Below are 27,793 nucleotides of genomic sequence, written 5' to 3'. Positions count from 1 at the left end.
ATTGCCCCAAAATTCAAAAAAAATTCCCACAAAATTCCCACAAAATTCCCACAAAATTCCCTGAAATTATTTCAGAAATTCCCAAGGATTGGGATCCCGAAATTTCCCAGGAATTCCTCCAAAAATTCCCCAATTCCTGAGAAGTGAACTAATCCCAAAATTTCCCAAAATTCCCTAAAATTCTGGGATTATTTTGGGGAATTTTGGGATTTTTTTCCCAGGAATTTCTCCACCAACTCTCCTCCTCCCTCAGGAGTTTTTCCCAAATCCGGATATTTGGGATCTCTGGGAATTATTTTTGGGATTTTTGGGATCTCCAGGATTTTGGGATCTTCGGGATCTCTTCGATTTTTGGGATCTTTTGGGATCTTTGGGATTTTTGGGGATCTTTGGGCTTTTTGGGATTTTTTTGCTCTTTGGGATATTTTGGGATATTTTGGGATTTTTGGGATTTTTTGGATTTTTTTGCTCTTTGGGATATTTTGAGATTTTTGGGATCTTTGAGCTCTTCGGGATTTTTGGGATCTTTTGGGATCTCTGGGATTTTTTTAATATCTCCCAAATTTTGGGGATTTTTGGGATTTTTGGGCTCTTTGGGATCTTTATTATCTCCTGGAATTTTGGGATTATTTCCAGGAATTTCAGGATTTTTTTGCTATCTCTGGGATTATTTTTGATATCTCCTGGAATTTTGGGATTCCCGGGAATTCGGGAATTTTGGGAATTTCAGGATTATTTTCAGGAATTTCAGGATTATTTTTGGGAATTTTGGGATTATTTTTGGGAATTTTGGGATTTTTTTCCAGGAAATTCAGGAATTTCGAGATTATTTTTGGGAATTTCAGGATTATTTTTGGGAATTTTGGGATTATTTTCAGGAATTTCAGGATTTTTTTGATATCTTCTGGAATTTCAGGATTATTTTCAGGAATTTTGGGATTATTTTCGGGAATTTTGGGATTATTTTTGGGAATTTTGGGATTATTTTCCAGGAAATTCAGGATTTTTTTCAGGAATTTTGGGATTATTTTTGGGAATTTTGGGATTATTTTCAGGAATTTTGGGATTATTTTCAGGAATTTCGGGATTATTTTCGGGAATTTTGGGATTATTTTCAGGAATTTCAGGATTTTTTTGATATCTTCTGGAATTTTGGGATTATTTTCAGGAATTTTGGGATTATTTTCGGGAACTTTGGGATTATTTTCCAGAATTTCAAGATTATTTTCAGGAATTTCAGGATTATTTTCAGGAATTTCAGGATTATTTTCGGGAATTTTGGGATTATTTTCAGGAATTTTGGGATTATTTTCAGGAATTTCAGGATTATTTTCAGGAATTTCTCTCCCCCTCAGGTTCCTTCCCCAAATTCGGATCCCAAGGAGGAAATTCCAACCCCAAAGTGGTTCAGCCAATCCCGGGGAGGCCACAAGGTGAGAGATTCCCAAAATTCCCCAAAATTCCCAAAATTCCCAAAATTCCCAAAATTCTCCAAATTCCCCAAATTCCTGTTTTCCCCCCAAATTCCTACTTTTTCCCATTTCCCTCATTTTTCCCCACTTTCCCCCCCAAAATTCCATTTTTTTCCCCATTTCCTCCCAAAAAACTCCCACTTTTTCCCACTTTCCCCCAAAATACCCATTTTTCCCCACAAAATTCCCATTTTTCCTCCAAAATTCCCATTTTTTCCCATTCTTCCCATATTTTCCCCAGAATTCCCATTTTTCCCCATTTTATCCCATTTTTCTCCCCAAAATTCCCTTTTTCCCCATTTTCCCCCCCAAAATTCCAAATTTTTTCCCAATTTTTCCAATATTTCCCCCAAAATTCCCACTTTTCCCCACAAAACTCCCACTTTTCCTCCAAAATTCCCATTTTTCCTCCAAAATTCCCATTTTTTTCCCATTCTTCCCATTTTTTCCCCAAAATTCCATTTCCCCATTTTTCCCATTTTCCCCCCATTTTATCCCATTTTTCTCCCCAAAATTCCCATTTTTCCCCATTTTCCCCCCAAAATGCCAAATTTTTTCCCATTTTTTCCAACTTTTCCCCCCAAAATCCCACTTTTCCCTCCGAAAATCCCATTTCCCAGCAAAATTCCCTTTTTCCCCCAAAATTCCCATTTTCCCCAATATTCCCCTTTTCCCTTTTTTTCCCATTTTCCCCCAAAATTCCATTTCTTCCCATTTTTTTCCCCACAAATTCCCCTAAAATTCCCATTTTTTCCCCTAAAATTCCCATTTTCCCCCCTAAAATTCCTTTTTTCCCCTAAAATTCCCATTCTTTCTCCTAATATTCCCATTTTTCCCCAAAATTCCCCTAAAATTCCCATTTTTCTCCTAAAATTCCCATTTTTCCCCAAAATTCCCCTAAAATTCCCATTTTTTCTCCCATTTTCTTCCCTAAAATTCACATTTTTTCCCCTAAATTTCCCCAAAATTCTCATTTTTTCCCCCAAAATTCCCATTTTTTCCCCAAAATTCCCATTTTTCCCCCAAAATTCCCATTTTTTCCTTTTTCCAACTTTTCCCTAAAATTCCCATTTCCCCAAAATTCCTTTTTCCCCAAAATTCCTTTTTCCCTTTTCTATTTCCCCCAAATTCCCATTTTTCCCCAAAATTCCCATTTTTCCCCCAAAATTCCCATTTTTCTCCCCAAAATTCCCATTTTTCCCAAATTCCCATTTTTGCCCCTAAAATTCCCATTTTTCCCCCAAAATCCTCCCAAAATTCTCCCCAAATTCCCCTTTTTCCCCAAAAATTCCCATTTTTCTCCCCAAAATTCCCATTTTTTCCCCAAAAATTCCCAATTTTCTCCCCCATTTTTTCCCCATTTCTCCACAATATTTTCTCATTTTTTCCCAATATTTTCCCTTTTTCCCCAATAATTTTCCATGTTTTCCCAATATTTCCCCCATTTTTCCCATTTTCCCCTAATTTCTCCCCATTTTTTCCCATTTTTCCCATTTTCCCCCCATTTTTTCTCCCCATTTTTCCCCATTTCCCCACAATAATTTCACTATTTTTCCCCATTTTTTCCCATTTTTTCCCTTTTTCTCCCCATTTTCTCTCCCAGCCCTTTCCCCATTTCCCCACAATAATTTCCCATTTTCCCCACAATAATTTCACTATTTTTCCCCATTTTTTCCTGGTTTTTTCCCTTTTTCTCCCCATTCTCTCTCCCAGCCCTTTCCCCACAATAATTTCCCAATTTTTTCACAATAATTTCACAATAATTTCACAATAATTTCACAATAATTTCACAATAATTTCACAATAATTTCACCATTTTTTCCCGTTTTCTCCCATTTTTCCCCATTTTCTCTCCCAGCCCTTTCCCCATTTTCCCACAATAATTTCCCATTTTTTTCTCCCCAAAATTCACCATTTTTCTCAATATTTTTCCCGTTTTCTCCCATTTTCTCCCCACTTTCTCTCTCCCAGCCCTTTCCTCATTTCCCCACAATAATTTCACTATTTTTTCTCCCCAAAATTCACCATTTTTCCCATTTTTTCCCCATTTTCCCCCATTTTCCCTCCCAGCCCTTTCCCCATTTTCCCCACAATCATTTCCCTATTTTTTCCCAATAAATTCACAATATTTTTCCTGTTTTTTCCCATTTTCTCCCCATTTTCTCTCCCAGCCCTTTCCCCACAATAATTTCCCATTTTTTTCTCCCCAAAATTCACTATTTTTCACAATATTTTTCCCGTTTTTCCCTTTTTCTCCCCATTTTCTCTCCCAGCCCTTTCCCCATTTTCCCCACAATAATTTCCCTTTTTTTTCTCCCCAAAATTCACTATTTTTCACAATATTTTTCCCATTTTTCCCTTTTTCTCCCCACTTTCTCTCTCCCAGCCCTTTCCCCATTTTCCCCACAATAATTTCCCATTTTTTCACAATAATTTCACTATTTTTTCTCTCTATTTTCTCACCATTTTTCCCGTTTTCTCCCATTTTCTCCCCATTTTCCCTCCCAGCCTCTCTCGGTGGTTCAGCTGAAGATGTTTTCACAATAATTTCACAATAATTTCACTGTTTTTAACCATATTTTTCCCATTTTTTCCCGTTTTTTCCCCATTTTCCCTCCCAGCCCTTTCCCCATTTCCCCACAATAATTTCCCATTTTTTCACAATAATTTCACAATAATTTTCCCGTTTTTTCCCATTTTCTCCCCATTTTCCCTCCCAGCCCTTTCCCCATTTCCCCCCCATTTCCCCACAATAATTTCAGTATTTTTTTCTCCCCAAAATTCACCATTTTTTCCCATTTTTTCCCTTTTTCTCCCCATTTTCCCTCCCAGCCTCTCTCGGTGGTTCAGCTGAAGATGTTTTCACAATAAATTCACTATTTTTTCACAATAATTTCACCATTTTTTCCCGTTTTTTCCCGTTTTCTCCCCATTTTCCCTCCCAGCCTTTTCTCCATTCTCCCACAATAATTTCCCATTTTTCCCATTTTCTCACCATTTTTCCCATTTTTTCCCTTTTTCTCCCCATTCTCTCTCTCAGCCCTTTCCCCACAATAATTTCCCATTTTTTCACAATAATTTCAGAATAATTTCACAATAATTTCACCTTTTTTCCCTTTTTTTCCCTTTTTTTCCCTTTTTTTCCCCATTTCCCCCCCATTTTTTCACAATAATTTCACTATTTTTTCTCACCATTTTTCCCCGTTTTTTCCCATTTTTTCCCTTTTTCTCCCCACTTTCTCTCTCCCAGCCCTTTCCCCATTTTCCCACAATAATTTCCCATTTTTTTCTCCCCAAAATTCACTATTTTTAACCATATTTTTCCCGTTTTTTCCCTTTTTCTCCCCATTTTCTCTCCCAGCCCTTTCCCCATTTTCCCCCCATTTCCCCCCCATTTTTTCACAATAATTTCAGTATTTTTTCTCCCCAAAATTCACCATTTTTTCCCATTTTCTCCCCATTTTCCCTCCCAGCCTCTCTCGGTGGTTCAGCTGAAGTTCCTGCGGCTCCTCAGCGCCACCTGCCGGCAGCGCCTGGCTCTGCCCTGCGCCCCCCAAAACCCCCAAAATCACCCCAAAAACTCCCAAAATTCCCAAAATTCCCAAAGTTCCCAAAATTCCCAAAATTCCGGGGGTTCCCTGCGGTTCCTGGGAGCGAACGAGGAGGAGCTGGGAGAGGAGAACTTCCGGATACTCGAGGATGGATGTGGGGTGGGTGGAGAAAAAAATGGGGATTTTGGGATTTTGGGTGGGAAAATGGGAATTTTGGGTGGGAAAGGTGGGGGATTTTGGGTGGGAAAATGGGGATTTTGGGATTTTGGGGTGGGAATTTGGCGATTTTGGGATTTTGGGGTGGGAATTTGGCGATTTTGGGTGGGAAAATGGGAATTTTGAGTGGGAAAATGGGAATTTTGGGTGGGAAAGGTGGGAATTTGGGAACTTTAGGGTGGGAAAATGGGAATTTTGGGGTGAGAAATGGGAATTTTGGGGTGAGAAAAGGGAATCTTGGGTGGGAAAGGTGGGAATTTGGGAACTTTAGGGTGGGAAAATGGGAATTTGGGGTGGGAAAAGGGATTTTTGGGAATTTTGGGGTGGGAAAATGGGAATTTCTGGGGATTTTCGGGGGAAAAGGATTTGGGAGAATTTTTGGATGGGAAAATGGGAATTCTGGGGATTTGGGAAAATGGGAAATTGGGGATTTCAGGGTGGGAAAAGGAATTTTGGGGTGGGAAAAGGGATTTTGGGGAATTTTGGGGTGGGAAAATGGGAATTTTGGGTGGGAAAATGGGGAAATTGGGAGGGAAAATGGGAATTTTGGTTTTGGGGTGGGAAAAGTGGAAAATTTTGGGTGGGAAAAGGGAATTTTGGGGGGGGAAATGGGAATTTTGGGTGGGAAAGGTGGGAAATTTGGGGATTTGGGGATGGGAAAAGGGAATTTGGGGAGATTTGGGTGGGAAAAAGGGAATTTTGGGTGGGAAAAGTGGGAATTTGGGGTGGGAAAAGGGAATTCTGGAGGAATTTGGGGTGAGAAAAGTGGGAAATTTTGGGATTTGGGGTGGGAAAATGGGAATTTGGTATGGGGAAAGGGAAGTTTCGGAAATTTGGGGTGGGAAAAGTGGAAATTTTGAGAATTTCAGAGTGGGAAAAGTGGGAATTTGGGGTGGAGAAAGTGGGAATTTGGGGAATTGCGATGGGAAAAGTGGGAATTTGGGGATTTTTGGGTGGGAAAAGTGGGAATTTGGGGTGCAGAAAGTGGGAATTTGGGGATTTTGGGATGGGAAAAGTGGGAATTTGGGATGGAGAGGGTGGGAAAAGTGGGAAATTTCAGGATTTGGGTTGGGAAAATGGGAATTTGGGGGGCAAGAAAAGGGATTTTTGGGAATTTTGGGGTGATAAAATGGGAATTTTGGGGATTTTGCATGGGAAAGTGGGAATTTGGGGTGGGGAAAAAGGATTTTGGGGTGGGAAAATGGGAATTTGGGGTGGGAAAAGGAATTTTTGGGGTTTTGGGGTGGAAAAAGTGGGAATTTTGGGATTTGGGGTGGGAAAAGGAATTTTGGGGTGATTTGGGGTGCGAAAACTGGGGATTTTGGGTGGAAAAAGTGGGGATTTGGGGTGGGAAAAGTGGGAATTTTGGGGATTTGGGGTGGAAAAAGTGGGAATTTGGGAGAATTTTGGGGTGGGAAAATGGGAATTTTGGGTGGAGGAAGTGGGAATTTGGGGAATTGGGGTGGGAAAAGTGGGAATTTGGAGTGGGAAAAGGGATTTTTGGGAACTTTGGGGTGGAAAAAGTGGGAAATTTCAGGATTTGGGGTGGGAAAATTGGCAATTTTGGGGATTTGGGATGAAAAAAATGGGAATTTTGGGAATTGGAATGGGAAAAGTGGGAATTTTGAGTGGGAAAAGTGGGAATTAGGGGCGGGAAAAGGGAAATTTGGGGATTTGGGGTGTGGAAAGTGGGAATTTTGGGGAATTTGGGATGGGAAAATTGGGAATTTTGGGTGATTTGGGGTGGAAAAAGTGGGAATTTTGGGGATTTCAGGGTGGGAAAAGTTGGATTTTTGGGGATTTGGGATGAAAAAATTGGGAATTTTGGGGATTTCGGGGTGGGGAAAGTCGGATTTTTGGGGACTTGGGGCAGAAAAATTAGGAATTTGGGGTTGGAAAAGTGGGAATTTTGGGGTGGGAAAAGGATTTTTGAGTGATTTCGGGTGGGAAAATGGGAATTTGTGGGATTTGGGGTGGAAAAAGTCATTTTAGGAAATTCAGGGATGGTAAAAGTGGGAATTTTGGGTGATTTGGGGTGGGAAAATTGGGAAATTTCGGGATTTCGGGTGGGAAAAGTGGGAATTTCGGGGTGGGAAAAGGGATTTTGGGGATTTCGGGGTGTGAAAATTGGGAATTTCGGGTAGGAAAAGTGGGAATTTCGGGGTGGCAAACCAAATTTCAGGATTCATCACCCCAAACTCCCTAAAAATCCCCAAAATTCCCGATTTTTTCCCCATTTTTCCAGCCCCAGGGCAGCTCCGGCCGGCGCCTGCTGGAGCTTCGCTCTTCCCGCCCGGAGCAATTCCCAATCCAGGAATTCCCCAAATTCCCCAAATTCCCGCGGAATTCCCAGCTGGAGCTCGGCCCCCTCTGCTGCTCGGGGTGAAAACCCCAAAAATCCCGCGGATTTACCCCAAAAATTCCAGGGATTTAACCCAAAAATTCCAGGGATTTACCCCAAAAATTCCAGGGATTTACCCCAAAAATTCCAGGGATTTAACCCGAAATTCCAGGGATTTAACCCGAAATTCCAGGGATTTAACCCAAAATTCCAGGGATTTCACCCAAAATTCCAGGGATTTCACCCAAAATTCCAGGGATTTACCCCAAAATTCCAGGGATTTTACCCAAAAATTCCAGGGATTTAACCCCAAAATCCCGGGGATTTACCCCAAAAATTCCAGGGATTTAACCCCAAAATTCCAGGAATTTAACCCAAAAATTCCAGGGATTTAACCCAAAATTCCAGGGATTTACCCCAAAAATGATCCCGTGGGGAGAGGAAATTCCCAAAATTCTGCAGGAAATTCCCAAATTTACACAGGAAATTCCCAAATTCCCGATTTTTTACCGAAAATTCCCAAATTCCAGCCCAGAATTCCCAAATTCCTGCAGGAAATTCCCGAATTTTTTGCCAGAAATTCCCAAATTCCCAAATTTTTGCCAGAAATTCCCAAATTTCTGCAGGAAATTCCCAAATTCCTACTGGAAATTCCCAAATTCCTGCAGAAAGTTCCAAAATTCCCACAGAAAATTCCCAAATTTTTGCCAGAAATTCCCAAATTTTTGCCAGAAGTTCCCAAATTTCCACTGGAAATTCCCAAATTTTGGCCAGAAATTTCCAAATTTCTGATGGGAATTCCCAAATTTTTGCCCAAATTCCCAAATTCCTCACAGAAATTCCCAAATTCCTGCAGAAAATTCCCAAAATCTTACTGGAATTCCTCAAATTCCTGCCAGGAATTCCCAAATTTTTGCCAGAAGTTCCCAAATTTCCACTGGAAATTCCCAAATTCCTGCAGAAAATTTCCAAATTCCTACCAGAAATTCCCAAATTCCTGCAAAAAAATCCCAAATTTCTGCCAAAAATTCCCAAATTCCCAACAGAAATTCCCAAATTCTGGAATTTTCCTCCCCTCGAGATCCAAAATCCCAATTTTTTCCTCAGAGAGTTTTAACTTTGTCCAAATAAAGTTATATTTTAATATGGAAAGAAGAGAATTTCCCAGTTTTTTGGGGCTTTTGGGGGTTTTTTGGGGGTTTTTTGGGGTTTTGGGTTTTTTTGGTTTTGGGGTTTTGGGGTTTTTGAGTTTTTTGGGGTTTTGGGTTTTTGGTTTTGGGGTTTTTGGGCTTTTGGGGTTTTTGAGTTTTTGGGGTTTTGGGGTTTTGGGGTTTTTTGGGTTTTTGGGGTTTTTGAGTTTTTGGGTTTATTTATTTTTGGGGGTTTTTGGACTTTTGGGGTTTTGGGTTCTTTGGGGTTTTGGGCTTTTGGGGTTTTTGGGGTTGTTTGGGGTTTTTGGGTTTTTTTTTGGGGCTTTGGGGGTTTTGGGTTTTGGTTTTTGGTTTATTGGCTTTTTTGGGGTTTGGGGTCTTTTGGGGTTTTGGGGTTTTGGGCTTTGGCTTTTGGGGTTTTTGAGTTTTGGGTTATCTATTTTTGGAGTTTTTTGGGGTTTTGGGTTTTTGGGGTTTTGGGTTCTTTGGGGTTTTTGGGGTTTTGGGTTTTGGGGTTTTTGTCCTGGGACTTTTTGTTTTGGGTTTTGGGTTTGGGGTTTTTGGGTTTTTTGGCCTTTGGGTTTTTGCTGTTTTTTGGTCCCTTGGGTTTTGGGTTTTGGGGTTTGTGGGTTTTTGGGGTTTTGGGGTTTTGGGGTTTTGGGTTATTTTGGTTTTTTGGGGTTTTTTTTACTTTTTTGGGGTCTTGGGTTCTTTGGGTTTTTTGGGTTTTTGGGGTTTTTGGGGTTGTTTGGGGTTTTTGGTTCTTTGGGTTTTTTTGATTTTTTGGGGTTTTTGGGGTTTTGGGGGTTTTTTTGGGTTTTTTGGGGGTTTGGGGTTTTTTTGGTTTTTTCCCCCAAATTCCTCCCAAATCCCCAAATTTTTCCCCACATCTCCCCAAATTCCCGAATTTCCCCTCCCAGATCCCCCAAATCCCAAAATTTCATCCCAAAATTCCCCAAAATTGGGAACTTCCCGAGATCCCAAAATCCCGAAATTTCCTCTTAAAATTCCCCAAAATCGGGGACTTCCTGGGATCCCCAAAATTCCCCAAAATCCCCAAAATCAGGGACTCCCTGAGATCCCAAAATCCCCAAATTTCCTCCCAAAATTCCCCCAAAATCAGGGACTTCCCTGTTCTCCAAAATCCCACAATTCCTCCCAAAATTCTCCCAAAATCCTCCAAAATCAGGGATTTCCCGAGATCCCGAAATCCCCAAATTTCCTCCCAAAATTCTCCCAAATTTTCCCTCACAGATCCCCTAAATTTCCCAAAATTCTCCCAAAGCAGGGACTTCCCAGGACCCCAAAATTCTCCCAAATTCCTCCAAAATCAGAGACACACTGAAATCCCAAAATCCCAAAATTTCCTCCCAAAAATCCCCAAAATCAGGGATTTCCTGAGATTCCAAAATCCCAAAATTTCCTCCCAAAATTCCCCCAAAATCAGAGACTCCCTGAGATCCCAAAATCCGAAAATTTCATCCCAAAATTCCCCCAAATTTTCCCTCACAGATCCCCTAAATTTCCCCAAAATCCCCCAAAACGAGGGACTTCCCAGGACCCCAAAATCCCAAAATTTCCTCCCAAAAATCCCCAAAATCAGGGATTTCCTGAGATCCCAAAATCCCAAAATTTCCTCCCAAAATTCCCCCAAAATCAGAGACTCCTCTGTTCCCCAAAATCCCAAAATTCCTCCCACAATTCCTCCCAAAATTCTCCCAAAATCCTCCAAAATCAGGGATTTCCCGAGATCCCAAAATCCCCAAATTTCCCCCCAAAATCCTCCAAAACCAGCAACTTCCTGAGATCCCAAAATTCTGAAATTTCCTCCCAAAATTCCCCAAAATCAGGGATTTCCCGAGATCCCAAAATCCAAGAATTCCTCCCAAAATTCTCCCAAAATCAGGGATTTCCCGAGATCCCAAAATCCCCAAATTTCCCCCCAAAATCCTCCAAAATCAGAGACTTCTGAAGATCCCAAAATCCCCAAATTTCCTCCCAAAATCAGGGATTTCCCGAGATCCCAAAATCCAAGAATTCCTCCCCCAAAATCCCCCAAAATCAGGGATTTCCTGAGATCCCAAAATCCCAAAATTTCCTCCCAAAATTTTCCAAAAATTCCCCAAAATCAGAGACTTCAGAGGATCCCAAAATCCCAAAATTTCTCTGACTCTTTCCCAGTGGATCCTCTCAGGACACTGGGAGGGAACTGGGAGGGACTGGGAGGGACTGGGATGGACTGGGATGGACTGGGAGGGAACTGGGAGGGACTGGGAGGGACTGGGAGGGACTGGGATGGACTGGGATGGACTGGGATGGACTGGGATGGACTGGGAGGGAACTGGGAGGGACTGGGAGGGACTGGGATGGACTGGGAGGGACTGGGATGGACTGGGATGGACTGGGAGGGAACTGGGATGGACTGGGAGGGAACTGGGATGGACTGGGATGGACTGGGATGGACTGGGAGGGACTGGGAGGGACTGGGAGGGACTGGGAGGGACTGGGAGGGAACTTTGTAGGTACTGGGAGGATACTGGGATGAACTGGGATGGACTGGGATGGTCTGACAGGCAACTTGGGGGCACTGGGAGGGACTGGAAATAAACTGGGAGGGACTGGGAGGAACTGGGAATGATTGACAGGGATCTTGGGGGGAACTGGGAGGGACTGGGAGCACTGGGAGGGAATTTTAGGAGCACTGGGAGGGACTGGGATGGACTGGGAGCAACTGGGAGGGACTGGGAGGGACTGGGATGGACTGGGAGCAACTGGGAGGGACTGGGAGGGACTGGGAGGGAGTGGGATGGACAAACTGGGATGGACTGGGATGGAACTGGGAGGGACTGGGAGCACTGGGAGGGAATTTTAGGAGGACTGGGATGGACTGGGAGGGACTGGGATGGACTGGGATGAACAAACTGGGACGAACTGGGATGAACTGGTCTCTCTCTCCGCTCTTTCCCGCCCGCCGGCAGAGACCACGCTCCCTTCCCAAGCCACGCCCATTCACACCCATATAAGGACAAGGCCACGCCCCTCCCGATTTCGCGCCACACCGCTGTGGCTCTTTTACATAACCACGCCCATCTTATTTACATAACCACGCCCTTCAACACACTAAAAATGGTCAGCTCGAGCCTCATCTGCATAACCACGCCCCGAATCGCCATTTATGGACAGAGCTGTGCCTAATTTACATAACCACGCCCACAAAGAGAGCCTATTGGCCGAACCCAGCCGCGCCTCCCATTGGCCGACGCGCGGTGACGTAATCAGGCGGCGCCACCCGGAAGCGACGGCGGCGCGCGGCTCGGGCGGGTGAGGGGGAGAAGAGAATTTGGGTTTTTGAGGGAAAATTTGGGGTTTCTGAGGGGAATTTGGGGATCCGGAGGCGAATTTGGGGTTTCTGAGGGGAATTTGGGGATCCGGAGGGGGATTTTGGGGTTTTGAGAGAAATTTGGGGTTCCGGAGGGGAAATTTGCGGTTCCGGGGAGGATTTGGGGATCCCTGAGGGGAATTTTGAGTTCTGAGGGGAATTTTGGGGTTTTGAGGGAAAATTTGGGAATTCTGAGGGAAAATGTGGGGTTTCTGAGGGGAATTTGGGGATTCGGAGGGGAGATTTGCGGTTTCGGGGAGGGATTTTGGGATCCCGAGGGGAATTTGGGGTTTTGAGAGGAATTTTGGGGATCCTGAGGGGAATTTCGGGATCCTGAGGGGAATTTGGAGTTTCTGAGGGGAATTTGGGGTTCTGAGGGGAATTTGAGGTTTTTGAGGGGAATTTTGGGGACCCTGAGAGGAATTTTGGGGGTTTTGAGGGGAATTTGGGGTTTTTGAGAGGAATTTTGGGATCCGGAGGGGAATTTTGGGAGTCCTGAGGGGATTTTGGGGTTTCTGAGGGGAAGTTTTGGGATCCGGAGGGGAATTTGGGGATTCTGAGGGAATTTTGGGGATCCGGAGGGGAATTTTGGGGGTTTTGATGGGAATTTGGGGTTCCTGAGGGGAATTTGGGGTTTCTGAGGGGAAGTTTTGGGATCCGGAGGGGAATTTGGGGATTCTGAGGGAATTTTGGGGATCCGGAGGGGAATTTAGGGTTTTGAGAGGAATTTGGGGTTCTGAGGGGAATTTTGGGGTTTCTGAGGCGAATTTGGCGTTTCTGAGGCGAATTTTGGGGTTCCGGGAAGGAATTTAGGAATTCTGAGGGGAATTTGGGGTTCCGGGGGGGAATTTTGGGGTTTCGAGAGGAATTTTGCGGCTTCTGAGGGTAATTTTTGGGGTTTCGAGGGAAATGTGGGGGTTTTGAGTGGAATTTGAGGATCCTGAGGGGAATTTTGGGATTTCTGAGGCGAATTTTGGGGTTTCTGAGGGGAATTTTTGAGTTCTGAGGGGAATTTGGGGTTTTTGAGGGAATATTTGAGGTTCTGAGGGAAATTTGGGGATCCTGAGGGGAAATTTGGGATTCCGGAAGGGAATTTAGGGTTTTTGAGGGGAATTTGAGGATCCTGAGGGGAATTTTGGGGTTTCTGAGGGGAATTTTTGAGTTCTGAGGGGAATCCAGGGATCCGGAGGGGAATTTGGGATTTCTGAGGGGAATTTTGGGATCCTGAGGGGAATTTGGGGGTTTTGAGGGAATATTTGAGGTTCTGAGGGAAATTTGGGGTTTCTGAGAGGAATTTTGGGATTTCTGAGGGAGATTTGGGGTTCTGAGGGGAATTTTGGGTATCCTGAGGGGAATTTAGGAATTCTGAAGGGAATTTTGGGTTTCTGAGGGGAAATTTTGGAATTCTGAGGGGAATTTTGGGGATTCTGAGAGGAATTTGGGGTTTCTGAGAGCAATTTGGGGATCCAGGGAGAAATTTTGGGGTTTCTGAGGGGAATTTTTGAGTTCGGAGGCAAATTTTGGGATCCGGAGGGGAATTTGGGGTTTTTGAGGGGGAAATTTGAGGTTCTGAGGGAAATTTGGGGTTTTTGAGGGGAACTTTGGGGATTCCTGAGGGGAATTTGGGAATTCTGAGGGGAATTTGGGATCCTGAGGCCAATTTTGGGGTTTCTGAGGGAAATTTGGGGATTCCTGAGGGGAATTTGGGGATCCTGAGGCCAATTTTGGGGTTTCTGAGGAGAAATTGAGGTAATTTTGGGGTTCTGAGGGGAATTTTGGGGTTTTGAGGGGAATTTGCGGATCCAGAGGGGAAATTTGGGGTTTTTGAGGAGAATTTGGGGTTTCTGAGGGGAATTTGGGGTTCCGGGGAGGATTTGGGGATCGTGCGGGGAATGTGGGAATTCTGAGGGAATTTGCGTTTCTGAGGGGAATTTGGGGTTTTTGAGGGAAATGTGGGGTTCCTGAGGGGAATTTGGGAATTCTGAGGGGAATTTGGGGATTCCAAGGGTGATTTTTGGGGTTCCAGGGGTGATTTTTGGGCTGAAAGGCTGATTTTTGGGTTCCCCAGGGCGATGGCCGCCCCCGCCAGCGCGCAGAGCGCCAGCAAGACGTGGGAGCTGAGCTTGTATGAGCTGCACAGGACACCTCAGGTAACCGAAATTTGGGGAAAAACTGACGGGAATTGGGAAAAACTGACGGGAATTGGGGAGAGACAGCCGGGAATTGGGAAAAACTGCCTGGAATTGGGAAAAAACTGCCAGAAATTTGGGGGAAAACTGCCTGGAATTGGGGAGAGACAGCCTGGAATTGGGGAGAGACATCATGGAATTGGGGAGAGACATCATGGAATTGGGGAAAACAGGCTGGAATTGGGGAGAGACAGCCTGGAATTGGGGAGAGACAGCCTGGAATTGGGGAGAGACAGCCTGGAATTGGGGAAAAACAGCCTGGGATTGGGGAAAAACAGCCTGGGATTGGGGAAAAACTGCCTGGGATTGGGGAAAAACTGCCTGGGATTGGGGAAAAACTGCCTGGAATTGGGGAAAACTGCCTGGAATTGGGGAGAGACAGCCTGGAATTGGGAAAAACAGCCTGGAATTGGGGAAAAACAGCCTGGGATTGGGGAAAAACAGCCTGGGATTGGGGAAAAACTGCCTGGGATTGGGGAAAAACTGCCTGGAATTGGGGAAAACTGCCTGGAATTGGGGAGAGACAGGCTGGAATTGGGAAAAACAGGCTGGAATTGGGAAAAACAGGCTGGAATTGGGGAAAAACAGCCTGGGATTGGGAATTTGGGGGAGAAATCCTGAAATTGGGTGGGAAACACCCCAAAATTGGGGAGAAACATCCCAAAATTTCGGGTTTGGGGGGGGAAAACCCTGAAACTGGGGAGAGACACACTGAAATTGGGGAGAAACATCCCGAAATTGGGGAGAGACAGCCTTAAATTGGGGAGGGAGACACCGAAACTGGGGGAAACACCCAGAAATTGGGAATCTGAGGGGGAAAACCCTGAAATTGGGGAGAAACATCCTGAAATTGGGGAGAAACACCCCAAAATTGGGGAGGGAGACACCGAAACTGGGGGAAACACCCAAAAATTGGGAATTTGTTGGGGAAAACCCCAAAATTGAGGAGCTCAGAACTGGGGGGAATCTGTGGGGTTTGGGGCAGTTTTTGATGGGATTTTGGGCTGAATTTCTGATGTTTGTGACAATTTCTGATGCAATTCTGTGGAAAATTTGTGGGATTTTTGGGGCAGTTTTTGGTGGGATTTAGGAGATGATTTCTGGTCTTCGTGGTAGTTTTGGGTGGGATTTTGTGGAGAATTTGTGCTGTTTCGGGGCAGTTTTGGATGGACACCCCAGGAGCGTCCCTGGCTGTGTGCCCAGGGTGTCCCCAGTCCCTGTGCCCAATGTCCCCAGGAGGCCATCATGGACGGGACGGAGATCGCGGTGTCCCCGCGGTCACTGCACTCAGAGCTGATGTGTCCCTAGGGGTGTCACTGACCCCAGTGTCACTGTGTGTCCCCAGGAGGCCATCATGGACAGGACGGAGATCGCGGTGTCCCCGCGGTCACTGCACTCGGAGCTCATGTGTCCCCAATGTCACTGTGTGTCCCCAGGAGGCCATCATGGATGGGACAGAGATCGCGGTGTCCCTGCGGTCACTGCACTTGGAGCTCATGTGTCCCCATGGTGTGTCAGGGATGTCCCCATGGTGTCACTGACCCCATGATGTCACTCTGTCCCCAGGAGGCCATCATGGATGGCACGGAGATCGCGGTGTCCCCGCGGTCACTGCACTCGGAGCTGATGTGTCCCCATGGACACTGTGTCACTCTGATGTCACTCTGTCCCCAGGAGGCCATCATGGACGGGACAGAGATAGCAGTGTCCCCGCGGTCACTGCACTCGGAGCTGATGTGTCCCATCTGCCTGGACATGCTGAAGAACACGATGACCACCAAGGAGTGTCTGCACAGGTTCTGCTCCGACTGCATCGTCACCGCGCTCCGCAGCGGGTGAGTGACACTGTCATTGTCATTGTCACCTGTGTGTCATTGTCCTGTCATTGTCACCTGTGTCACCTCCTTGTGTCCCTCCTGCCCTGCATTGATTCTGCTCCGACTGCATTGTCACCGCGCTCAGGAGCGGGTGAGTGACACTGTCATTGTCACCTCAGTGTCACCTGTGTGTCATTGTCAATGTCACCTGTGTCACTGTCATTGTCACCTGTGTGTCACTGTCACCTGTGTATCACCTCATTGTCACCTGTCCCTGCATCACCTCTGCTCTGACTGCATTGTCACCGCGCTGAGTGGGTGAGTGATGTCACCTGTGTGTCATTGTCATTGTCACTGTCATTGTCACCTGTGTGTCACCTGTCCCTGCATTGGTTCTGCTCCGATTGTATCGTCACCGCACTCAGGAGCGGGTGAGTGACACTGTCATTGTCATTGTCACCTGTGTGTCACTTCATTGTCACCTGTGTGTCACCTGTCCCTGCACTGGTTCTGTTCTGACTGCACTGTCACCGCGCTTAGGAGCAGGTGAGTGACATTGTCATTGTCACCTCAGTGTCACCTATGTGTCATTGTCATTGTCCTGTCATTGTCACCTGTGTCACCTCATTGTCACCTGTCCCTGCACTGGTTCTGCTCTGACTGCATTGTCACCGCGCTTAGGAGCGGGTGAGTGACACTGTCATTGTCATTGTCACCTCAGTGTCACCTGTGTGTCACTGTCGTCACGTGTGTGTCACCTCATTGTCACCTGTCCCACTCCTGTCCCTGCATCACCTCTGCTCCGACTGCATTGTCACCGCACTGAGGAGCGGGTGAGTGACACTGTCATTGTCATTGTCACCTGTCATTGTCACCTGTGTGTCACCTGTGTGTCACTGTCATTGTCACCTGTCCCACTCCTATCTCTGCATCGGCTCTGCTCTGACTGCATTGTCACCGCACTGAGGAGCGGGTGAGTGACACTGTCATTGTCATTGTCACCTGTGTGTCACCTGTGTGTCAGCTGTGTGTCATTGGCATTGTCATTGTCACCTGTATGTCACCTGTCCCACTCCTGTCCCTGCATCACCTCTGCTCCAACTGCATTGTCACCGCGCTGAGGAGTGGGTGAGTGATGTCACCTGTGTGTCACCTGTGTGTCATTGTCATTGTCACTGTCATTGTCACCTGTGTGTCAGCTGTGTGTCACCTGTCCCTGCACTGGTTCTGCTCTGACTGCATTGTCACCACGCTGAGGAGCGGGTGAGTGACACTGTCATTGTCATTGTCACCTCAGTGTCACCTGTGTGTCATTGTCACCTGTGTGTCATTGTCATTGTCACCTCAGTGCTGTTGTCATTGTCATTGTCATTGTCGCCTGTGTGTCATTGTCACCTGTGTGTCATTGTCATTGTCACCTCAGTGCTGTTGTCGTTGTCATTGTCATTGTCACCTGTGTGTCATTGTCACCTGTGTGTCATTGTCATTGTCACCTGTGTGTCACCGGTATAACCTCTGTAACCTCTCTGTGTCACCTGTCTCGTCTCTGTCACCTGTGTGTCATCATCACCTGTGTCACCTCAGTGTCACCTGTCCCTGCATTGATTCGGCTCTGATTGCATTGTCACCTCATTGAGGAGTGGCTGAGTGTCATTGTCACCTGTGTGTCATTATCGTTGTCATTGTCACCTGTGTGTCACCTGTATCATCTCAGTGTCATCTCAGTGTCACCTGTACAACCTCTGTGTCACCTCTGTCACCTGTGTGTCACCTGTGTAACCTCTGTCACCTCCCTGTGTCACCTGTGTGTCATTGTCATTGTCACCTCAGTGTCACCTCAGTGTCACCTCAGTGTCCTTTCCCTGTCCCCATTTCCCAATTCCCATTTCCCATCCCGAAAATTCCCGATTTTTCCCATTTTTCCCAGGAACAATTTCAACTCTCTGATCTCCAAGATCTGTCCATTTCCTGCCCCTAATTCCATTCCCCGTTTCCCAATTTCCATTTCCTTTGCCAAAATCCTGATTTTTTCCCGTTAAATCCCATAATTTTTGGGTTTTTTCCCAAAAAAAAAACCCATTTCCTGATCCCAAATTCCCATTTTTTGGGGTTAAATCCCATATTTTTGGGTTATTTCCAGGAACAAGGAGTGTCCCACATGCCGTAAGAAGCTGCTCTCCAAGCGCTCTCTCCGCCCCAACCCCAATTTCAACTCTCTGATCCCAAATTCCCATTTTTTCCCATTTCCCATCCCAAATTCCCATATTTTTGGGTTATTTCCAGGAACAAGGAGTGTCCCACATGCCGTAAGAAGCTGCTCTCCAAGCGCTCTCTCCGCCCCGACCCCAACTGCGACTCTCTGATCCCAAATTCCCATTTTTCCCATTAAATCCCATTAAATCCCAATAATTCCATGTTTTTTCAGGAACAAGGAGTGTCCCACATGCCGTAAGAAGTTGGTCTCCAAGCGCTCTCTCCGCCCTGACCCCAATTTCGACTCTCTGATCCCATTAATTCCCATTTTTCCATGGTTTTTCCCATATTTTCCATATTTTCCAGGAACAAGGAGTGTCCCACATGCCGTAAGAAGCTGGTTTCCAAGCGCTCTCTCCGCCCCGACCCCAATTTCGACTGTCTGATCCCCAGTTCCCATATTTTGGGGTTAAATCCCAATAATTCCATGATTTTCCAGGAACAAGGAGTGTCCCACATGCCGTAAGAAGCTGCTCTCCAAGCGCTCTCTCCACCCTGACCCCAATTTTGACTCTCTAATCTCAATCATTCCACATTTCCTGATCCCAAATTCCCATTTTTTGGGGTTAAATCCCAATAATCCCATATTTTCCAGGAACAAGGAGTGTCCCACATGCCGTAAGAAGCTGTTTCCAAGCGCTCTCTCCGCCCCGACCCCAATTTTGACTCTCTGATCCCAAATTCCCATTTTTTGGGGTTAAATCCCAATAATTCCATGTTTTTCCAGGAACAAGGAGTGTCCCACATGCCGTAAGAAGCTGGTTTCCAAGCGCTCTCTCCGCCCCGACCCCAATTTCGACTCTCTGATCCCAAATTCCCATTTCCTGATCCCAAATTCCCATATTTTTGGGTTTTTTCCAGGAACAAGGAGTGTCCCACATGCCGTAAGAAGCTGCTCTCCAAGCGCTCTCTCCGCCCCAACCCCAATTTCGACTCTCTGATCCCATTAATTCCCATTTTTTGGGGTTAAATCCCATATTTTTGGGTTATTCCCAGGAACAAGGAGTGTCCCACATGCCGTAAGAAGCTGCTCTCCAAGCGCTCTCTCCGCCCTGACCCCAATTTCAACTCTCTGATCCCAAATTCCCATATTTTGGGGTTATTTCCAGGAACAAGGAGTGTCCCACGTGCCGTAAGAAGCTGTTTCCAAGCGCTCTCTGCGCCCCGACCCCAACTTCGACTCTCTGATCCCAAATTCCCATTTTTTTGGGGTTAAATCCCATATTTTTGGGTTTTTCCCAGGAACAAGGAGTGTCCCACATGCCGTAAGAAGCTGCTCTCCAAGTGCTCTCTGTGCCCCGACCCCAATTTCGGCTCTCTGATCCCAAATTCCCATTTTTCCCATTAAATCCCAATAATTCCATGTTTTTTCAGGAACAAGGAGTGTCCCACATGCCGTAAGAAGCTGCTCTCCAAGCGCTCTCTCCGCCCCGACCCCAATTTCGACTCTCTGATCCCAAATTCCCATTTTTTGGGGTTAAATCCCATTTTTCCCATATTTTTCAGGAACAAGGAGTGTCCCACATGCCGTAAGAAGCTGGTTTCCAAGCGCTCTCTCCGCCCCGACCCCAACTTCGACGCGCTCATCTCCAAGATCTATCCCTCCCGCGACGAGTACGAAGCTCACCAGGACAGAGTCCTCGCCAAGCTCAGTCGCCTCCACAACCAGCAGGCGCTCAGCTCCAGCATCGAGGAGGGGCTCAAGATGCAGGCCATGCACAGGTTTGGGGAGAATTCGGGAAATTTTGGGAATTTTGGGGGTTTCGGGGTGGGAATGGTGAAAAAAACGGGGTGAAAATTGCTTTAAATTCACCTAGAATGGCATTGAAAAGCTGCAAAATATCTGTAAAATTCCCTCAGAAATTTCCTCAGTTGTTCCCAAATCACTGAAGATCCCATAAGTCCCACTAATTCCCCTAAATCCTAGAGATTTCCCACAAATTCCCCCAAAATCCTCAAGAATCCCATCAAAATCTGCACCAAATCCCAGAAATTCTCCCTAAAATCCCATAAAAAATTTGCCTCAAATCCCACAAATTCTCCCCAAATCCACTCAAATCTTACAAATTCCCCATTCAGGCTGCAGGCCATGCACAGGTTTGGGGGGTTTTGGGGTTTTTGGGGGATTTTGAGAGTTTTGGGGTGGGAATGGTGCAAAAAACGGGGTGAAAATCGCATTAAATTCAACAAAAATCGCATTGAAAAACTGAAAAAAAATCTAAAATCCCTTCAATAATTTCCCTGGTTGTTCCCAAATCACTGAAAATCCCACAAATCTCACAAAATCCCCACAAAATCCCCCAAATTCTCCCCAAATCCCATCAAAAACCGCACCAAATCCCACAAATTCTCCCCAAAATCTCATCCAAAACTGCTTCAAATCCCACAATTTCTCCCCAAATCCACTCAAATATTACAAATTCTCCATTCAGGCTGCAGGCCATGCACAGGTTTGGGGGGAATTTAGAGATTTTTGGGGTTTTTTGGGAATTTTGGGGTGGAAATCATGCAAAACCAACTTTTTTCCCTTACAACCCCCGTTTTTTCCACTTAAAAATCTCATATTTTCCCCATTATTTTTTCTAAAATGCTCTTTTTCCCCCACAAACTCCATTTTTTCACTAAAAACCCCATTTTTTCCCATTTTCTCCCCATTTCCAGAGCTCAGCGCGTCCGCAAGCTGGCAGCCGAGTCACACCCTCTGCTCTCAGCGGCGCCGAGGAAGCTCTGGGGATTTCCTTAAAAATCCCTTTTTTCCCTTTAAAAATCCCATTTTTTCCCTTAAAAACTCCATTTTTTCACTCCAAAACCTCATTTTTTCCCCTAAAAATCCAATTTTTTCACTTAAAAATCCCATTATTTCCCCGTTTTTTCCCCTGAAAGCTCCATTTTTTCACTCCAAATCCCAATATTTCCCCCAGTTTTATTCAAATTTTCCCATTTTCCCCTTTTTCCCCCCAGAGCATTTATTCCCTTAAAAATCCCTTTTTTCCCTTTAAAAATCCCAATTTTTTCCCAGTTTTTCCCCTAAAAACTCCATTTTTTCCCCTGAAAATTCCATTTTTTCACTTAAAAACCACATTTTTTTCCCTTAAAAATCCCATTTTTTCCCTTAAAAATCCCATTTTTTCACCTAAAAACTCCATTTTTTCACTCCAAAACTCCTTTTTTTTCCTGTTTTTTCCCCCCAATCCCAATATTTTTCCCCCAAATCCCAATTTTTATTCAATTTTCCCGTTTCCCTCCCCAGAGCCCAGCGCGTCCGCAAGCTGGCGGCCGAGTCGGACCCGTCCGCCCTGAGCGGCGCCGAGGAAGCTCTGGAGGCTCTGGGCAGCGTTGGCAGCGCCGCCGACCCCGCGGCGGGACCGAGCCGCAAACGCTCCCGCGCCTCCGACGACTCCGGCGCCGAGCCCGAGCCCGAGGGGGCGGGGCCTGACGGGGCGGGGCCGGGGGGGAGGGGCAGCCCCGAGACAGAGCAGGAAGTGGCCAGCAGCGAGATCGAGCTCGTCTTCCGACCACACCCCCTGCTGGTGGAGAAGGGAGAGTACTGCCAGACACGGTGAGGACACTTCCTGTGCCATTTCCTGCTCACTTCCGGGTTTGTGTTCTACTTCCTGCTCCATTTCCTGCTCCATTTCCTGCTCCATTTCCTGCTCCTGTTCTCCTTCCGGCCACACCCCCTGCTGGTGGAGAAGGGAGAGTACTGCCAGACACGGTGAGGAGACTTCCGGGTCATTTCCGGGTTCATTTCCTGTTCACTTCCGGGTTCATTTCCGGGTTTGTGTTCCACTTCCTGTTCCACTTCCTGTTCCATTTCCTGTTCCTGTTCCCCTTCCGGCCACACCCCCTGCTGGTGGAGAAGGGAGAGTACTGCCAGACACGGTGAGGACACTTCCTGTTCATTTCCTGTTCATTTCCGGGTCTATTTCCTGTTTGTGTTCCACTTCCTGTTTGTGTTTCTGTTCCATTTCCTGTTCCATTTCCCCTTCCGGCCACACCCCCTGCTGGTGGAGAAGGGAGAGTACTGCCAGACACGGTGAGGAGACTTCCGGGTCACTTCCGGGTTCATTTCCGGGTTTGTGTTCCACTTCCTGCTCCATTTCCTGCTCCATTTCCTGCTCCATTTCCTGTTCCTCTTCCCCTTCCGGCCACACCCCCTGCTGGTGGAGAAGGGAGAGTACTGCCAGACACGGTGAGGAGACTTCCTGTGCCATTTCCGGTTCACTTCCGGGTTTATTTCCTGTCATTGTTCCACTTCCTATTGGTGTTTGTGTTCCATTTCTGGTTCCTGTTCCCCTTCCGGCCACACCCCCTGCTGGTGGAGAAAGGGCAGTACTGCCAGACACGGTGAGGAGACTTCCGGGTCACTTCCGGGTCTATTTCCTGTTTGTGTTCCACTTCCTGCTCCATTTCCTGTTCCATTTCTGGTTCCTGTTCCCCTTCCGGCCACACCCCCTGCTGGTGGAGAAAGGGCAGTACTGCCAGACACGGTGAGGAGACTTCCTGTGCCATTTCCTGTTCACTTCCGGGTTCACTTCCGGGTTTGTTTCCTGTTTGTGTTCCATTTCCTGTTCCATTTCCCCTTCCGGCCACACCCCCTGCTGGTGGAAAAAGGGGAATATTCCCAGACTATTACTCTTATTCCTCACTACAGTGAGGAAACTACCGGCTTTGCTTCCTGTTCCATTTCCTGTTCCATTTCCTGTTTCTATTCCAGTTCCATTTCCTGTTTCTATTCCAGTTCCATTTCCTGTCATCGTTTCCGTTTCCGTTTCCTGTTCCGTTTCCAGTTCTACTTCCATTTCAGGTTCAATTTCCTATTCCATTCCCATTTCCTGCTCCTGTTCCATTTCCTGTTCAGTTCTTGTTTCAGTTCCACTTCCTGTTGCATTTCCGTTTCCAGTTCCTGGTCCGTGTCATTCCAGGTGTTTTTCCATGGATTCATCCCATTTTCCCATGGATTCATCCAATTTCCCATGAATTTTTTCCATATTTTTCCATATTATTTCCATCAAAACCACCCAGAACCCCACAGTCACTCCCAGCCCCTTTCCTCCTATAATTTTGTAGTGGTTTTCCCATTTTTTCAGCCATTTTTCCATGGATTTTCCCCAGATTTTTTCCCAGATTTTTTCAGACACTTTTCCACATCTCCCTCATTCCCAAATTTCCCATTTCCCCCTGGATTCACCCCATTTTTCCCTGTTTTTCCCCCCAGATTTGTCAAAACCACCTCCAACGCCACGGTGGATCAGCTCTCCAAGTCCCTGTTCATCCCATTTTTGGGCTTTTTTCCCCATTTTTTCCCATTTTTCCATGTTTTCTCCCCAGATTTTCTCCCAGATTTTTTCCCACTTCTCTCCCATCCCCAAATTTCCCATTTCCCCCTGAATTCACCCCATTTTTGGTTATTTTATCCCCTATAGATTTGTCAAAACCACCTCCAACCCCACAGTGGATCACCTCTCCAAGTCCCTGTTTATCCCATTTTTTCAGCCATTTTTCCATCATTTTTCCATTATTTTCTGCGATTTTTTCCCAGATTTTTTCCAGACTTTTTTCCTATCTCAAATTTCCCATTTCCCCCTGGATTCACCCCATTTTTTGGGTTATTTTCCCCCCTGCAGGTTCGTTAAAACCACCTCCAACCCCACGGTGGATCACCTCTCCAAGTCCCTGCTCATCCCATTTTCTCAGCCATTTTTCCATTAATTTTTCTGCGATTTTTCCCAGATTTTTTCCAGACTTTTCTGCTATCCTGAATTTCCCATTTCCCCCTGGATTCACCCCATTTTTTGGTTATTTTATCCCATAGATTTGTCAAGATGACGTCGAACGCGACGGTGGATCACCTCTCCAAGTACCTGTCCATCCCATTTTGGGCTGATTTCCCCATTTTTCCCTGTTTTTATCTCACAGATTTGTCAAGACGACGTCGAACGCGACGGTGGATCACCTGTCCAAGTCCCTGTTTGTCCCATTTTTGGTTATTTTATCTAGATTTTATCTCTATTTTATCCCCAGGTTCGTGAAGACGACGTCGAACGCGACGGTGGATCACCTGTCCAAGTACCTGGCCCTGCGGATCGCGCTGGAGGAAGCTCCTCCCCCCGGCCCTGACTCCTCCCCCGCCCTGCGCGACGTCAGCGAGAAGCAATACACCATCTACACCACCACTGCCGCCGGCGCCTTCACGGTACCCAACCCGGAAATGACCCGGAAATGACCCGGAAATGAACCCGGAAATGACCCGGAAGTGGGGGTGGAGGGGTGGGAGGGAGCTGGGGAGGAGGTGTGACATCATTTCCGGTGGTTCTTTAATGAGATTTTCCTGGAAATTGCCCGGAATTGACCCGGAAGTGGGGGTGGAAGGGTGGGAAGGAGATGGGGAGGCGATGGGGTGTCACTTCCGGTGGGTCTTTCACGGGAATTGCCCGGAAATGAGCCAGGAGCGACCCGGAAATGACCCGGAAATGAACCCGGAAGTCACCCGGAAGTGGGGGTGGAGGAGTGGGAGGGAGCTGGGGAGGAGGTGTGACATCACTTCCGGTGGTTCTTCCATGGAAATTGCCCGGAAATTAGCTGGGAGCGACCCGGAAGTGACCCGGAAATGAACCCGGAAGTCACCCGGAAGTGGGAGTGGAGGGGTGGGAGGGAGCTGGGGAGGAGGTGTGACATCACTTCCGGTGGTTCTTCCACGGGAATTGCCCGGAAATTAGCCGGAAGTGTCACAGGATAACCCGGAAGTGGGTGTGGAGGGGTGGGAGGGAGGTGGGGACCATCTGGACTGCCACTTCCGGTGGTTATTTAACGGGAATTTCCCGGAAATTAGCCGGAAATGAGCCGGAAGTCACCCGGAAGTGGGCGTGGAAGGGTGGGAGGGAGATGGGGCGCAGCTGTGACATCACTTCCGGTGGTTATTTCACGGGAATTCCCCGGAAGTGACCCGGAAGTGTCACAGTATAACCCGGAAGTGACCCGGAAGTGGGGCTGGAGGGGTGGGAGTGAGCTGCAGAGCATCTGTGACATCACTTCCGGTGGTTTCTTCACGGGAATTTCCGGGAAAGACCAGGAAATGAACCCGGAAGTGCGGCGGGATTTTGGGAGGTTCCGGTGGGGGAGTTGAGAGGAATTTTTTGGGGAAATTTTGGGGAAGTTTTGGGGAAATTTTGGGAGGTGGAATTTGGGATTTTTGGGGAGGAATTTGGGATTTTTTTTAATGGAGGATTTTGGGATTCTTGGGGAGGTTTTTGGGAAATTTTGGGAATTTTGGGGTGAGTTGGGGGAGGGATTTGGGGAATTTTTTTGGGGAGGATTTTGGGATTTTTTGTGGGAAATTCTGGGATTCTTGGGGGGATTTTTGGGATTTTTTTTGGGAATTTTGGGATTTCTTTGAGGACAATTTTGGGATTTTTTGCAGATTTTTTTGGGGAGGATTTTGGGTTTTTGAGGGGAATTTTGGGACTTTTTTAAGAGGATTTTGGGGTTTTTTTGGGAAAATTTAGGGATTTTTTGGGGGAAAATCTGGAGATTTTTCGGGGGAATTTTGGGGATTCTGGGAAGGGATTTTTGGGGATAATTTAGGAATTTTTTGGAGGCATTTTGGGGGTTTTTTTGGGGACTATTTACCGATTTTTTGGGGAATTTTTTGGAAATTCCTGGGATCTTCCAGGAGGGAATTTCCCCACTATTTTCTCAGGAAATTCCCCCAAATTTCCCCAAATTTCTCCCAAATTTCCCCCAAATCTCCCCAAATTCCCCCAAATTTCCCCCAATTTCCTCAAATTTGACCCAAATTTCCCAAAATTTTCCCCAAATTCCCCCAAATTTCCCCCAATTTTCCCCAAATTTCTCCCAAATTTCCCCCAAATCTCCCCAAATTTGACCCAAATTTCCCCCAAACTTCCCAAAATTCCCCCAAATCTCCCCAAATTTCCCCAATTTGACCCAAATTTCCCATTTCCCTGCAGCCCCTGAACGGCTCTCTGACGCTGGAGTTGGTGAATGAGAAGTTCTGGAAACTCAGCAAACCTCTGGAGCTTTACTATGCACCCACCAAGGAGCAGAAATAGCCAAAATCCACCCAAAATCCGGGTTTGGGAGCCCAAAATTCACTCTGGGAGCCCAAAAATTCACTTTTGGGGTCTCAAAATCCACCTGGGGAGCCAAAAAATTCAGTTTTGGGTCCCAAAATTCACCTGAGGAGCCAAAAAAATTCATTTGGGAATTCCTCAATCCACTTGGGGACTCAAAAATTCACTTTTGGGTTCCCAAAAAGTCACTTGGAGATCCCAAAATTTCACTTTTGGGGCCCCAAAATCCACCTGGGGAGCCAAAAATTTCACCCAGGAATCCCAAAAATCCAATTTATTCCACTTTGGGATCCTAAAAATCCGATTTTGGGATCCCAAATTTCACTTTGGGATCCCAAAAATGTAATTTAATGATCCTAAAATCCACTTGACCCCAAAAATCCAATTCTGGGATCCCAAAATCCACCCAAAAATCCAAAATTTCCACCTTTGGGATCCTAAAAATCCAATTTTCAGATCCCAAATTTCACTTCAGGGTCCCAAAAATCCAATTTATTCCTCTTTGGGATCCCAAAAATCCAATTCTGGGATCCCAAAATCCACCCAAAAATCCCAACATTCTGATTTTGAGATCCTGAAAATCCAATTTTGGGATCCCAAATTCCCCTTTGGGATCCCAAATTTCCCCTTTGGGATCCCAAAATCCAATTTAAGGATCCCAAAAATCCAATTTATTCCACTTTGGGATCCCAAAAATCCAATTTAGGGATCCAAAATTTCAGTTTAGGATCCCAAAATCCACCCAGGAATCCCAAATTTCCTTTTTGGGATCCCAAAATCCACCCAGGAATCCCAAATTTCACTTTGGGATCCTAAAAACCTAATTTAATGATCCTAAAATCCACTTTTGGGATCCCAAAAATCCAATTTATTCCACTTTGGGATCCCAAAATTCCCATTTTGAGATCCCAAAATTCTGATTTTGGGATCCCAAAATTCCACTTTTGGGTCCCCAAAACCCCCTCAGGGCCCCTCCCCCCTCCCCCTCCCCCTTCCCTCGGAATTTTGGGGAATTTTTGGGAATTTTTGGGAATTTTGGAGCTGGGGGGGGATGGGGAGACTCAAATCCCCAAAATTCCCTTCCCAAAATTTCCCCAAATTCTCCCCAAATTTCCCCCAAATTTCCCCCCAGCTGTCACCAGCAGCAATAAAGCAACAGTTGGAGCTTCGAATCCTTTATTGTGTCTGAATTTGGGGAAAAATGGGAATTTGGGGGGAAAATGGGAATTTTGGGAAAAAATGGGGATTTTGGGGGAGAAAATTGGGGATTTTGGGGGTGGAAAAGCAGGAATTTTGGGGAAAATTGGAATTTTGGGGAGAAAAATTGGGGA

At 46.2% G+C, this 27,793-nt stretch overlaps 1 protein-coding gene and 2 long non-coding RNA genes across 3 annotated transcripts; 2 read left to right on the top strand and 1 right to left on the bottom strand.

The window, feature by feature from the left end:
* The first annotated feature begins 1,348 nt into the window (after window positions 1-1,348).
* LOC146421532 (uncharacterized) lies at window positions 1,349-7,629 on the top strand. Its single transcript, XR_014848694.1, has 3 exons — window positions 1,349-1,433; window positions 4,946-5,182; window positions 7,485-7,629. It is a non-coding gene; the product is annotated as an uncharacterized LOC146421532 (long non-coding RNA).
* A 4,368-nt stretch (window positions 7,630-11,997) lies between these two features.
* Window positions 11,998-26,895, top strand: LOC146421531 (E3 ubiquitin-protein ligase RING2-A-like). The gene is made up of 7 exons (XM_085047090.1): window positions 11,998-12,052; window positions 14,179-14,260; window positions 15,974-16,134; window positions 19,876-20,091; window positions 21,620-21,928; window positions 24,394-24,565; window positions 26,340-26,895. The coding sequence occupies exons 2-7, from the start codon at window positions 14,183-14,185 to the stop codon at window positions 26,439-26,441; spliced, it is 1,038 nt and encodes a 345-aa protein (XP_084903216.1). The 5' UTR covers window positions 11,998-12,052; window positions 14,179-14,182; the 3' UTR covers window positions 26,442-26,895.
* Window positions 26,718-27,077, bottom strand: LOC146421530 (uncharacterized). Its single transcript, XR_014848572.1, has 2 exons — window positions 26,890-27,077; window positions 26,718-26,786 (listed from the first exon to the last, which is right to left on the bottom strand). It is a non-coding gene; the product is annotated as an uncharacterized LOC146421530 (long non-coding RNA).
* Window positions 27,078-27,793: the final 716 nt, after the last annotated feature.

The sequence above is a fragment of the Lichenostomus cassidix genome, unplaced genomic scaffold (genome assembly GCF_008360975.1).
Source record: "Lichenostomus cassidix isolate B80296 unplaced genomic scaffold, HeHo_3.0 HiC_scaffold_33, whole genome shotgun sequence".
Taxonomy (NCBI): Eukaryota; Metazoa; Chordata; class Aves; order Passeriformes; family Meliphagidae; genus Lichenostomus; species Lichenostomus cassidix.
Note: the sequence above shows the minus strand (reverse complement) of the source record. Positions and strands in the feature narration are given on the sequence as shown.

Coding starts and splice junctions, on each gene's coding strand:
- LOC146421531 (XM_085047090.1), top strand. CDS start 14,183: ATGGCCGCCCCCGCCAGCGCGCAGAGCGCCAGCAAGACGTGGGAGCTG. Junction 20,092..21,619: donor AAGATGCAGGCCATGCACAG/GTTTGGGGAGAA, acceptor TTCCCTCCCCAG/AGCCCAGCGCGTCCGCAAGC. Junction 21,929..24,393: donor GGAGAGTACTGCCAGACACG/GTGAGGACACTT, acceptor TTTTATCCCCAG/GTTCGTGAAGACGACGTCGA.